Source organism: Hemitrygon akajei, chromosome 22 (genome assembly GCF_048418815.1).
Source record: "Hemitrygon akajei chromosome 22, sHemAka1.3, whole genome shotgun sequence".
Taxonomy (NCBI): domain Eukaryota; kingdom Metazoa; phylum Chordata; class Chondrichthyes; order Myliobatiformes; family Dasyatidae; genus Hemitrygon; species Hemitrygon akajei.
This window is the reverse complement of record NC_133145.1, coordinates 62,156,234-62,170,983: the sequence shown is the minus strand read 5'-3', so window position 1 is coordinate 62,170,983 and position 14,750 is coordinate 62,156,234. Positions and strand designations below refer to the sequence as shown.

General features: G+C 44.6%; 1 protein-coding gene across 1 annotated transcript in view; it reads left to right on the top strand.

The window, feature by feature from the left end:
• Positions 1 to 8,028: 8,028 nt before the first annotated feature.
• c22h17orf75 (chromosome 22 C17orf75 homolog) overlaps positions 8,029 to 14,750 on the top strand; it is a 30,522-nt gene continuing 23,800 nt past the window's right edge. Inside the window, exons 1-2 of the mRNA XM_073026431.1 lie at positions 8,029 to 8,421; positions 12,848 to 12,943. Of these exons, the coding sequence (XP_072882532.1) occupies positions 8,261 to 8,421; positions 12,848 to 12,943 (257 nt within the window). The 5' untranslated portion in view covers positions 8,029 to 8,260. The remainder of the gene's footprint in view (positions 8,422 to 12,847; positions 12,944 to 14,750) is intronic.

Here is a 14,750-nt window from a genome sequence, read left to right as displayed (position 1 = left end):
TCCACAGAGCGAACACTGGAGAGCAGCTTCCCCTCAGTGCCACAGCTCTCCTCCCTGGGGTGGCTGTAGCCTTAGCCTTGCCACAACCAAGCTTCCCCATCACTGGACTTGCAGCCTTCTATGTTACCAATATCCACCAGGGTCCTGTAATAACAGGAAAAACATCAAGGGTGATCCCTCTGTTCATTGGGCTTCATGCCTTCTTGGCACAATAGTACACGACAAGACCAGTCAACAACACAACAACGGCATGCGATAAGTTCAGCTCCATCGCCATTGAGCAACTGACTGATGGGATAGTCCTGCAGTACTTGATGTTCTTTGTATCTAGCAGTGACTTGTGTAAGGAAGAAGTTAACTGATTCCCCCGTGGTATACGCTAAAATAGAATAGAAGTCTATAGGACAAAGTGCTGTTAGACGGATTGTTTTGGCAAGAGAAGCAGACCACAGCAATGTTTTGAGAAAGTTAAGGAAGTACAAGTCTACAGCCATTTCAGTGGAAATAATGAAAAATATGTTTTTCACAGAAAAGTGTACTCATTATGCAGGTGCAGATACAAAATGCGTGGAAAAATACTAGTATAAGGAGTTTTGAAGGGTATAAAAAGGGGCATCTTGGTGCAAGGGGAAGCAACTTTTGTCCCAGGCTAGGTCACGGTTGGTGCTGAGATAGGAAATGGTACATCAAGCGAGTCAGAGAGAGAGGAGAGGCTGCACGAAAGTCAGAAGTACAGGTACGTCACCATGTACAACCCTGAGGTTCACTCTCTTGCAGCCATACTCAATAAATCCATTAGCCATAATGGAATCAATGAAAGGCTGCATCAACAAGGCGGACAGCTCGTGTGCAAATGACAACAAACCGTGCAAATACAAAAAGAAAGGGAAAAGAAATAATAAATAAGCAATACATATCGAGAATATGAGATAAAGAGTCCTTGAAAGTGAGTCCATTGGTTGTGGGAACATTTCAGCTTTGGGGTGAGTAAAGTTGAGGAGCCTGATGGTTGAGGCTTGTTCCTGAACCTGGTGGTGTGAGGCCTGAGGCTCCTGTACCACCTTCCTGATGGTAACAGCCAGGAGAGAACACGGCCTGGGTGGTGGGGGGTCTCTGATGATGGATACTGCTTCCTTGTGACAACGCTCCATACAGATGTGCTCAATGATGGAGAGGGCTTTACTCATGATGGACTTGGCTGTACCCACTACGTTTTGTAGGATTTTCCATTCATTGGTGTTTCCATACCAATACAAGCTGAATCTCCTAAGAAAGGACTGATGTGATTGCATTTGAGGGATATGGAATTGAGGCAGGAATGTGGTGCATAAACTGTTTTCTAAGTAGGGAGTGAATTATGAAATCAGGTGCAAAGGACCTTGGGAAACCTAGTGCAGGTTTTGCTAGGCTTACTAGCTAAGGTACACGTAAAGGCCGGGAGCTAGACTTGGTTGTCAGAGGCTATTTGAGACACATGCCATTGGGAGCATTTAAGACCTAAGACACAGGAGCAGAATTAGGCCATTCAGCCCTTTGAGTCTGTTCCACCATTCTGCCAGGGCTGATCCCTCTCAAACCCTTTCTCCTGCTTTCTCCCTGTAACCTTTGACACCTTGACTCTTCGGGAACCTATCAACCTTTGCTTAAAATATACCAATGACTTGGCCTCCATAGCCCTCTGTGGCAATGAATTCCACCAATTCACCACCGTCTGGCTGAAGAAATTCCTTCTCATCTCTGTTCTAAATGGACATCCCTCTATTTGAGGCTGTGCCCTCTGGTCCCTGACTCACCTACAATAGGAAACACCCTCTCCACATTCACTCTGTCTAGACCTTTCAGTGTACGATAGGTTTCAACGAGATCTCTCCTCGTACTTCAAAACTCTAGCAGGTATAGACCCAGAGCCATCAAACACTCCTCATGTGTAAACCCTTTCCTGGAGTCACTCTCATCAACTTCCCCCGGATCTCCTTCAATGCCAGCACATCTTTTCTTAGATGTGGAGCTCAAAACTGCTCACAATACTCCAGATGTGGTCTAACTAATATCTTATAAAGCCTCAGCATTACATCTTTCGTATTCTAGTCCTCTTGAAATGAAAGCTGGCATTGCATTTGCCTTACTGTGCAAGTTAACCTATAGGGAATCCTGTAGGAACACTCCCAATCTGTCTAGGTGCTTCTGCAGACACTGCTTGCTCAACACTACTTGCCCATCAACCTATCTTCATATAGTCCGTAAACTTGGCCATCAATTCCTTCATCCAAATCATTGACATTCAACTTGAAAAGAAGCAGTCCCTACACAGATTCCTGTGGAATACCACTAGTCACCTGCAGCCAACCAGAAAAGGCACCCTTTACTCCCACTCTTTGCCTCCTGCCAGCACCCCATGTTCTATCCATGTTAGTGCCTTTCTTGCAATACCATGGGCTCTTACCTTGTTAAGCAACCTCATGTGTGGCACCTTGTCAAAGACCTTCTGAAAATCCCAATGAATAACATCCACTTATCTCCAATGAGATCCCACCACTAAGCACATCTCTCCCCCCTCACCTTTCCTACTCTCATCCCAAGCACCCACTACCCTACCAGGGACAGGGTTCCTCTTGTCCTCACCTACCACCCACCACCCACAGAGCACATAATTCTCCTTAACTTCCGCCATCTCCAATGGAATTCCACCACCAAACACATCTTTCCCTCCCCTCACTTTCCACAGGGATCGCTCCCTACACAACCTCATTGTCGGTTCGTCCATCCCCACTGATCTCCCTCCTGGTACTTATCCCTGCAAGCGGAACAAGTACTCCACCTACCTCTGCGCCTCATCCTTCGCTACCATTCAGGGCTCCAAACAGTCCTTCCAGGTGAGGTGTCACTTCACCTGTGAGTCTGTTGTGGTCATCTACTGTATCCGGTGCTCCTGTACATCGGTGAGACCCGAAGTAGATTGGGAGATTGCTTCACCGAGCACCTACAGTGCATCACTAGAGAAAGCGGAATCTCCCTGTGGCCACCCACTTCAATTCTACTTCCCATTCCCATTACAACAAGTCAGTCCATGGCCTCCTCTACTACCACGACAAGGCCGCACTCAGGCTGGAGGAACAACAATTTATATTCTGTCTGGGTAGCCTCTTCTAACCGGATGGCATGAACATCAATTTCTCGAACTTTGGTAATTGTCCCTCCTCCTTCATCATTCCCCATTCCCATTTACCTCTTTCACCGTATCTCACCACCTCCTTCTGGTGCTCTTCCCCCTTCCCTTTTTTCCATGACCTATCAGATTTCCCCTTCTCCAGCCTTTTATCGCTTTCACTGATCAACTTCCCAGCTCTTTACTTCACCCCTCCCTTTCTCCCAGTTTCACCCATCACCTAATACCTTGTACTTCTTCCTCCCCTTCCACTTACCTTCTTACTCTGACTTCTCATCTTTTTTCTCCAGTCCTGCTGAAGGGTCTCAGCCCGAAACATTGACTGTTTTTTCTCATAGATGCTCCCTGGCCTAAGTTCCTCCAGCATCTCAGATTTTCTCTTGTTTTTACATATTAAATTTGTCCACCATTTCTTTGTCCCCCAACTCCAGTGTGATTTTCTAGAGGTCTGATATCTGCTCTCATCCTTTTTTTTTAACTCTTTATATATCTGAATAAACTTTTTGTATCCTGTTTTATATTATTGGCTAGCTGACTGTTGGTTTTTAAAAGCTTCCCAATTCTCTAATTTCTCACTAATTTTTGCTTTTATGCTGTCGTTGACTTCCCTTGTCAGCCATGGTTGCCTCATCCTCCCTTTAGAATATTTCTTCATCTTTGGGGTGTATCTTGCCTTCTAGGTGGTGGGAACTTATCTCTATTACCTCCCCCAACTTTAACAACCTATTGCATGATGTCTGTGTACATTGCATTCCCTTGTCACTGCAGGAACAAACTTCTAGGAACTGCTATCTAAACAGCACTGTGGGAGTGCCTTCACTGAGCGTAACAATCCGAGCAGAGTTTTCACCACTACCTTTTTAAGAGCAATTGGACACACGTGATAAATATCAGTCTTGTCAGAAATGCACACATTCCAGGAAGTAAAAGAAATACATTTATCTTCTATTTTCTCTCTTACCAAGAATAAAGATATATGAGTGGTTTGTACATAATTCCTTTCTCTAATATCTGAAGACACACCACGTACTATACAAATTAAACTATCAGATATATATAGTTTTAAAATTATTATTTTGAATCATACTCTTGCTATAGATTTGTATTATTTCCATAGAATCAGAATCACTTTATTGCCAGTACATGAAACATACCAGAACTGATTGTGGTTCGGTGCCAAGTATAACACACAGGATAATACCACAGCAAACAATACAAAAGCAACCACCAATTTACAAGACAATAGTGCAAACAGCCATGACATGCATTTGATATTTTTCATCGTTCCTTTTGATAGACAGAGAGCTTCTCTAATATATACCACTTATTCAGTCTGTCACCAAAGACTCTAGCAAATTTCTACGGATCATTCTGACTGTGCATCACCGTCTGATGTGGAGGCACCAATGTACAGGATTGGAAAAATCTGCAGAGGGTTGTAAACTTGGCCAGATCTATATTGACACTATCCTCCCCACCACTGTGGACATCTTTGAAAGACAATGTCCCAGGAAGGGAGTATCCATCACAAAGGACCCTCGCCATCCAGGACATGCCCTTTTCTCATTCCCACCAACAAGTACAGGAGCCTGAAGACCCACACTCAATGTTTTAGGAACAGCTTCTTCCCCTCCATCATCAGATTTCTGAACGATCCATGAACACCACCTCACTCTCGCTTTCTTTTCGCACTATTTATTTATTAATTATTGTAATTTATAGTAATTTTTAAGCATTGCATTAGACTGGGTAGTGGGATGAGCTTCCACTACATATTAAAAGCTCCCAATGGCATGTGTTTCAATTAATCTTGACAAGCTCCTGACCTTTATGTGTGGCTTAGCTACTAAGTCCAGCAGAACCATTCTCTTTCTACTGACAGAAGGAGCAAAGGGTGGGGGGAGATTACTGATATTTTCAAGCTACTTGCTTCGGGCAAATGGGGCTCATCAGCCATGCTTGGCAGTTCACCTAGGAGAAGGAAAACTCTGATCTCAAACCTCCACTGCTTTGCGGCTATACCTACTCATGGGGAAGGCTTCAGGAGTAAACCCTGAGGGGAAAATCTGGAACTGGAGTCCCTAAGGCAATCCTACATTGAGTTCAACGTTGACTGGCAACTCCTGCGACACTGTGAGTGCCAAACTGTATCGGTCTCTGCCATTCCTCTGGATTCATCGGTTGGATGGAGAGGTGGAGCCTGCATTGGCAACAGCTTGCTCTCCATATTGTACTGCCCTGGCTTGTATATTAACCGACACATAGACATCCAAGGTGCAACGTCCATGGTTGACCCTAGCCAACGGAGTGCCTTGCATTGTAATGCTGGCACAAAACAACAAATTCCATGACTTACTGTATGTCAGTAATAATAAACCTGATTTTGATCTTAATATCTTGTCTATGTTATAATTTTATACTTTATTTTGCAGTGTTATTGTTTTGCCTCAATGCACTGTGATCTGTATGAACAGTAGACAGCTTTTCAATGTAGCTCAGTAGTAACAATAATAATCTAATTCTAATCAATCTCTCAAGGTCAATTACAGCAGGAAGCTCACAGCCAATAACTGATTTCTTTCTCTTTTTTTGTAACTGTTGTTTCTAAAGATATACAGGCTCGATCAGTGAGTGTATTATACAAATTGTGACAACTGCAGTGAGAGGAGTGTCCCCATGATTTAATCTAAATAGATAAAGGGTAAATATCTGCCAGCTGGGTACAGTTAAACCTTGAAATGTTCCCTTTTAATTTGGCAGCTTTTGGAAGTTGCTGTCAGTGTGCACTTGTTTGACGTAGTCTGGTTGGAGAGTGTGATGCACTGAAATGCATTGTATTTGCATGTTTTTGGTTGAACATGAATCTGACTATTAATGGGAATCGTTCCTACAGGAGAATAGTGATACTCTTGTTGGATTAGGGTGCAGAATTATTACTTTACTTCTAGTTTAATTTTCCTATGCTTGCTTATAATTTTTATATTATCACCTATACAAGAACATAAGACATAGAGCAGAATTAGGCCATTCCATCATGGCTGAATTATTATTAATAGTATCTCCCCCAACCCCACTTTATTACCTTCTTCCTGTTGCCTTTGAGCACAGACTAATCAAGAACCTATCAAACTCCACTTTAAATATACCCAATGAATTGCCCTCCACAGCCACCTGTGGCAATGAATTCCATAGATTCACCACCATCTGGCTAAATAAATTCCTCCTCATCTCTTTTCTAAATGGATGTCCCTCTATTCTGAGTCTGTGACCTTTGGCTCTAGACTCCCCCACTATAGGAAACATCCTCTCCACACCCACTCAATCTGTGTCCTCTGGTCCTAGACTCCCCCACTATAGGAAACATCCTCTCCACATCCACTCTATCTAAGCCTTTCAATATTGGATATTATATGGCGAGTTCATAGGCTACATGTTGTCAATGAAATGTGCTTTATCTTTAGTCTGGCTATGAGGTGACCACTACTTCTTTTTGCCTTTTTTTTTGTTCTGTTCTTCTTTATTCTTGTAACACTTAATAAAATGACTGTAACCACTGGGATTTATGCCTCATATAATTGGTGTATACTATAAGATAATATTAAACTTAGGAGAAAAGCTTATAAAATTGTCAGAATATTGTAAATCTAAGGATTGGGAATGCTTTAGACCTCAGTAAGCAATGTCTAACAAATTGTTAATAGTAAAATGGATTATGAGAGTAATCCAATTGAATTGACTTTATTACTTACACCCTTCATATACAAGAAGAGTAAAAACCTTTACATTATGTCTCCATTTCAATGTGCAAGTATAGTAATTTATAATAAATATTATGTATTACGTACAACAGGATAGTCAGTATAACATAGAAATACAGTTGTGTCAGCGTGAGTTCATCAGTCTGATGGTCTGTTGGATGAAGCTGTTCTGGAGCCTGTCGGTTCTGTCTTTAATGCTGCAGTACCATTTCCTGGATGGTAGCAGCTGGAACAGTTTGTGGTTGGGGTGTCTCGGGTCCCCGATGATCCTTTGGGCCCTTTTTACACAGCTGTCTTTGTAAATATTCTGAATAGTGGGAAATTCACACCTACAGATGTGCTGGGCTATCCGCAACTCTCTCTGCAGAGTCCTGCGATTAAGGGAAGTGCAGTTCCCATACCAGGCAGTGATGCAGCCGGTCAGGATGCTCTCGATCATGGCCCTATAGAAAATTCTGAGAATTTGGGGGGGCGGGGGGCATACCAAACTTGTTCAATCGTCTGAGGTGAAAGAGGCGCTGTTGTGCCTTTTTCACCACACAGCTGGTGTGTACAGACCATGTGAGATTCTCGGTGATGTTTATGCCGAAAAACTTAAAAGCTGTTCACCCTCTCAACCCCAGATCCATTGATGTCTATGGGGTTGAGACATTCCTCCTGTAGTCCACAACCAGCTCCTTTACTTTTGCGAAATTGAGGGAGAGGTTGTTTTCTTCACACCAGCAAGAAGACACTTTAACAAGTTCTATGGAAAGACGAAAAGTCCATTCCAGACTAATGTAGTTCCCTTATGTAAAAAGGAGAATTTTTAGAGGAGTAAGATATAGCCATTCTGTTGGCTTCTATAAGCAGTTGCAAAATTACGAGGATCTCAATAGATATTGTGACGTCAAGACATTTATAAGTTGACAATAATATGATTGAGCAGAGTTAACTTGGATATGTGAATGTTTCTTCAATCTATGGTGTCCTTTTAGAATTTACCTAGATTTGTAAATGAGATTTATTTTTGATTTTCAAAGGCTTTTAATAAAGGGAATGTCACACAGGAGAACATAAGGGGTTAAAACACAAGCGTTGGTTAACAGAACGTAAATGTTCGCGTTGTACAGCGAATTAGCAAGTAAACACGTTAAAGCAGTTTAAAATTTCGAGTGCAGCACCGTTCGAGGTGGGAAGGGGAAACTTCACAGGGACACCCGCCGCAGCCGGAGTGTATTCGAGGACGGACAGCCGACGCCAGCTGCGCAAAGCAGAGCGATCCCCCCGGGATTAGTGAGGGTTGGAATCGGACGGGCTGACAGGGCCCGGGTTCGGGCCGGGAGCTGGAGCTGGTATGACGGAGCAGCCCGCGATGATCAGTCAGAGCTCACTCCAGGACTCGCTGGACGGCGATGAGAAGGAAGTGGACTCGGAGCCGGTGGTAGAGCCGCCAGAGGGGCGGCCGAAGGAGCTGCAGCAAACTAACGCTTACTACAGCCTGTACCGGAGGCAGAGGTGAAGACAGCCGCCATTCATAGAACATAAAACAGTATGGCCTTTTCGGCCCACGATATTGTGCTGCATAGTCAATCTAACCTCCATTTTTCTTACATGTCGTCAACCTCACACAGAACAGTAGAGCAAAGTAAGGCCCTTCGGCCCACGATGTCGTGCCGACCTTTTAACCTGCTCCTAGATCAATCTAACCAATCCCTCCTACAAAGCCCTCAGTTTTTCTTTCATGCATGTACTTAACTAAGAGTTACTTATATTATGTCACTAATATATTTGTCTCTACCACTACACCAGGCAGTGTGTTAAAGACATCCACTATACTCTGTGTAAAGAACATACTTTTGATATCATTCCCCTTATAATTTTTTCCAATCACCTTAAAATTATACTCCCTCATGTTAGCTATTTCTACCCTGGAAAACAATGTCTGGCTGTCCACTCTATCTATGCCTCTTATCATCTTATTCACCTCTAGCAAGTCACCTCTCATCCCCCTCAAAACTAATCAATAAGAGCTGAGTCTCAATACCTGCTTGTATAATTGGATCCTTGATTTCCTCATTTGCAGATCCAAGTCAGTTGGGACTGGCAACACCATCTCCTGCACAACCACCCTCAGCACAGGTGCACCACAGGGCTGTGTGCTACACCCCGCTCTAATCACTTTATACTTATGACTGTGAGGCCAAGCACAGCTCCAGTGCCATATTTAAGTTTGCTGACGACACCACAGTTGTTGGCCAGGTCATCAGGGGTAATGAGTCCATAGACTGCAGGAGGCAGTTTGAAAATCTGGCTAAGAGGTGCCACAACAACAACTTCTCACTGAACATCAGCAAAACCAAAGAGCTGATTGTTGACTACAGAAGGAGGAAACTGGAGGGTCATAAGCTGGTCCTCACCGGGGATCAGAGGTAGAGTGGGTCAGTAACTGTAAATCCCTTGGCGTTATTTTAGAGTATCTGAGCTGGGTCCAATTGCAAAAAAAGAAGCATGGCAGTGCCTCGACATTCTTACAGATTTAGCATGTAATCGAAACCTTTGACAATTATAGATGCACAGTGACTGGGTGCATCACAGCCTGGTATGGAAACATGATCAGAAAACCCTACAACAAGTAGTGGATACAGCCCAGTGTAGCCCAGCCTGCCATTGAGCACTCTTAGAAGGAGTCTTGCCACAAGAAAGCAGCATCTATCATCAAGGACTCTCACCATCCAGGCCGTGCTCTCTTCTTGCTGCTGCCATCGGAAGGAGGTACAGGAGCCTTGGGTCCCACAGGAACAGTCATCACCCCTCAACCATCAGGTCCCACACCACCAGGTTCAGGAACAGTTATCACCCCTCAACCATCAGGTCCCACACCACCAGGTTCAGGAACAGTTATTACCACTCAACCATCAGGTCCCACACCACCAGGTTCAGCAACAGTTATCACCCCTCAACCATCAGGTCCCACACCACCAGGTTCAGGAACAGTTATCACCCTTCAACCATCAGGTCCCACACCACCAGGTTCAGGAACAGTTATCACCCCTCAACCATCAGGTCCCACACCACCAGGTTCAGGAACAGTTATTACCACTCAACCATCAGGTCCCACACCACCAGGTTCAGGAACAGTTATCACCCCTCAACCATCAGGTCCCACACCACCAGGTTCAGGAACAGTTATCACCCCTCAACCATCAGGTCCCACACCACCAGGTTCAGGAACAGTTATTACCACTCAACCATCAGGTCCCACACCACCAGGTTCAGGAACAGTTATCACCCCTCAACCATCAGGTCCCACACCACCAGGTTCAGGAACAGTTATCACCCTTCAACCATCAGGTCCCACACCACCAGGTTCAGGAACAGTTATCACCCCTCAACCATCAGGTCCCACACCACCAGGTTCAGGAACAGTTATCACCCTCAAACATCAGGTCCCACACCACCAGGTTCAGGAACAGTTATCACTCTTCAACCATCAGGTCCCACACCACCAGGTTCAGGAACAGTTATCACCCTCAAACATCAGGTCCCACACCACCAGGTTCAGGAACAGTTATCACCCCTCAACCATCAGGTCCCACACCACCAGGTTCAGGAACAGTCATCACCCCTCAACCATCAGGTCCCACACCACCAGGTTCAGGAACAGTTATCACCCCTCAACCATCAGGTCCCACACCACCAGGTTCAGGAACAGTTATCACCCCTCAACCATCAGGTCCCACACCACCAGGTTCAGGAACAGTTATCACCCTTCAACCATCAGGTCCCACACCACCAGGTTCAGGAACAGTTATCACCCCTCAACCATCAGGTCCCACACCACCAGGTTCAGGAACAGTTATCACCCTCAAACATCAGGTCCCACACCACCAGGTTCAGGAACAGTTATCACTCTTCAACCATCAGGTCCCACACCACCAGGTTCAGGAACAGTTATCACCCTCAAACATCAGGTCCCACACCACCAGGTTCAGGAACAGTTATCACCCTCAAACATCAGGTCCCACACCACCAGGTTCAGGAACAGTTATCACCCCTCAACCATCAGGTCCCACACCACCAGGTTCAGGGACAGTTATCACCCCTCAACCATCAGGTCCCACACCACCAGGTTCAGGAACAGTTATCACCCCTCAACCATCAGATCCCACACCACCAGGTTCAGGAACAGTTATCACCCCTCAACCATCAGGTCCCACACCACCAGGTTCAGGAACAGTTATCACCCCTCAACCATCAGGACCCACACCACCAGGTTCAGGAACAGTTATCACCCTCAAACATCAGGTCCCACACCACCAGGTTCAGGAACAGTTATCACTCTTCAACCATCAGGTCCCACACCACCAGGTTCAGGAACAGTTATCACCCCTCAACCATGAGGTCCCACACCACCAGGTTCAGGAACAGTTATTACCCTTCAACCATCAGGCTCCTGAACTGACTTAGATAACTTTACTCACCTCAAACTGAACTGATTCCACAATCTATGGAATCACTTTCAAGGTTCTACAACTCATGTTCTCGATATTATTTATTTGCTTGTTTTTTTTGTTTGTTTGTATTTGCAGAGTTTGCCTTCTTTTGCACCTTGGTTGTTTGTCCGTCTCTGTGTGTAGATATTGTGTTTCTTGGTATCTACCATGAATGTCCACGAGAAAATGAATCTCGGTGTAGTATATGTAGTATGTACTTTGAAAATAAATTTACTCTGAACTTTGAAGAGAAAAGTCCTAGCTCTCTCAACCTTTCCTCATAAGACATGCTTCCTAAACTAGACAGCATCCTGGTACATCTTCACTGGGCTCTCTCTAAAGCTTCGACATCCAATCAGAACTGAACACAATACTCTCCAAGTGTGGTGTAACCAGAGTTATATAGAGCTGCAACATTACTTTTCAGCTCTTGAACTCAATCCCCCTACTAAAAGAAGGCCAACACACTACACACCTTCTTAACCATCCTATCAACATGCGTGACAACTTTGTGCGATTTATGGACATGGACCCCAAGATCCCTCTGTTCCTCCACGTATGTTGCGAAATTTGTTGTTTTATGACAACAGTTTAGTACAATACATGAAAGTCACTGTAAATGACCATAAATAGAGGACAAAGAGAGCAAAATAGTGAAGTAGTGTTCATGGCCAATTCTTGAGTGATAGTGTGCACTTTGACAACAGTTATGGTACCCATTTGCCTTGCCTATGCGAGGAAACACTCCCTTATTGTTCATTTCCTTTATCACAGGGAATTCCTCTGCACTTTGAGCCTATTTTAATGTTTGAAGCAATTTCCTCTCTCAGCACCGCAGTGAGTGTCAGCTTGGATCACTCACTCACAAATCGGCGGTATGGGAAAGGAGTGGTGTGCTTAAATCCTTGACCCTCTGACTCGGAGGTGAAGTAGTACCCTCTGAGCCACAGCTGTAGACTGACACAAAACACAGTGGTAGCCTCAAGCCTGGTAGCACGAATATCAATTTCTCAAACTTCCAGTGATTTCTCCCCCTCCCCCTTCTCTCTTTTTCCATTCCCCATTTTAGTTTGCCTCTCACCCTTACCCCTTATGGTGCCCCTCTTCCTTCCCTCTCTCCCATGGTCTCTCCTCTCCTATCAGATTCCTTCTTCAGCCCTTTACCTCCTCCACCTATCACCTCCCAGCCTCTCACTTCGTTCCCCACCCATCTTCCCCCTCACTCGGTTTCCCCTACCACCTGCCAGCTTGTACTCCTGCCCCTCCTCCCACTTTCTTATTCTGGCTTCTGCCCCTTTGCTTTCCAGTCCTGATAAAGGGCCTTGGCCCAAAGCTTTGGCAAATTAGTCCTCTCCACAGATGCTGCCTGACCTGCTGAAGTCATCCATCATTTTGTGTGTGTTACAGTGGTTACAGGAGCAGAGGAATAACTAAAAATCACCTTACAGGTCTCGACAACTGGGAGACCATGGAGATGTGGGTCACAGAAGAACTGGATCATCAGACGTTTTCCCCAAGGAAGCATTGTCTCAGGAGGATCTCAGGTAATGGAAGCTGGTGGCCTGTCCCTGTGTATGCATTTTGTCCTAATAAGGTTCACGTGATACACTGCAGGAGAAAGTTCTTAATGTTCTGTATTTGAGGGTTAGATGCAAGTATATTAACATAGTACAATGTTGAAGTAACTATTTTCACTGATAGGCTGTTAGGAAAGCTTCAGGTACCCAAAAGCCTGTCCTTACATAAAGTGTAAGAGAGAAGTGAGAGTGGATATTGGAACACGATGTAGGAGAGGTAGTATTAGGGGACAGTGAAACACCGGTGAACTGAATGAGTATTTTGTGTCAGTCTTCACTGTGGAAGACACTATTGGTGTGGTGGAAGTTCCAGGTGTCAGGGGGCATGAAGTGTGTGAAGATACCATAACTAGAGAGAAGGTTCTTGGGAAACTGAAAGGTCTGAAGATAGTTAAGTCACCCGGACCAGATGGTGCACACCCCAGGTTCTGAAAGAGGTGGCTGAAGAGATTGTGGAGGCATTAGTAATGATCTTTCAAAAACCACTAGATTCTGGAATGGTTCCGGAAGACTGGAAAATTGCAAATGTCACTCCACTCTTCAAGAAGGCAGAGAAGCAGAAGAAAAGAAACTGTAGGCCTGTTAGTCTGACCTGAGTGGTTGGGAAGATACTGGAGTTGATTATTAAGGGTGAGGTCTGGGTTCATGGAGGCACATGATAAAATAGGCCGTAGTCAGAATGCTTTCCTCAAGGGAATATCTTGCCTGACAAATCTGTTGGAATTCGTTGAAGAAATAACAAGCAGGATAGATAAAGGAGAATTGATTGATGGTGTACTTGGATTTTCAGAAGGCCTTTGTCAAGATGCCATACATGAGGCTGCTTAACAAGTTATGAGCCCATGGTATTGCAGGAAAGATGCTTGAATGGATAAAACAGTGGCTGATTGGCAGGAGGGAAAGTGGGAATAAACGGAGCCTTTTCTGGCTGGGTCCGAGTGACTAGTGATGTTCTACTGAGGTCTATGTTGAGACCAATTCTTTTTACATTATATGTCAGTGATTTGGATGATGCAAGTGATGGCTCTGTTGCAAAGTTTGCAGATGGTATGAAGGTAGGTGAAGGGGCAGGTAGTTTGGGGAAGTAGAGAGGCTGCAGAAGGACTTAGACAGATTGGGAGAATGGCCAAAGAAATGGCAGATGGAATACAGTGTTGGGAATTGTATGGTCATGCAATATGGTTGGAGAAATGAAAGGGTTAACTATTTTCTAAATGGAGAGAAAATACAAAAAACTGAGGAACAAAGGGATTTGTGACTGCTTGGGCAGGATTTCCTAAAGGTTAATTTTCAGATAGAGTCTGGTGAGGAAGGCAAAGGCAATGTTAGTATTCATTTGAAGAGGACTAGAATAGAAAAGCAAGGATGTAATGTTGAAACTTTATAAAGCACAGGTGAGGCCTTACTTGGAGTATTGTGAGCAATTTTGGGCCCCTTATCTTAGAAAGGATGTGCTGAAACTGGAGAGAGTTCAAAGGAGGTTCATGAAAATGATTCCAGGATTGAATGGCTTGTCATATGAAGAGTGTTTGATGGCTCTGGGCCTGTATTCGCTGGAATTCAGAAGAATGAGGGGTGACCTCATTGAAACCTATGGAATGGTGAAAGGCCTTGATTAAGTGGATGTGGAGAGGATCTTTCCTATGGTGGGAGAGTCTGAGACCAGAAAGTACAACCTCAGAATAGAGGGGTGTCCTTTTTGAATGGAGGTGAGAAGAAATTCCTTTAGCTGGAGAGTGGTGAATCTGGAATTCTTTGCCACGGGCAGCTGTGG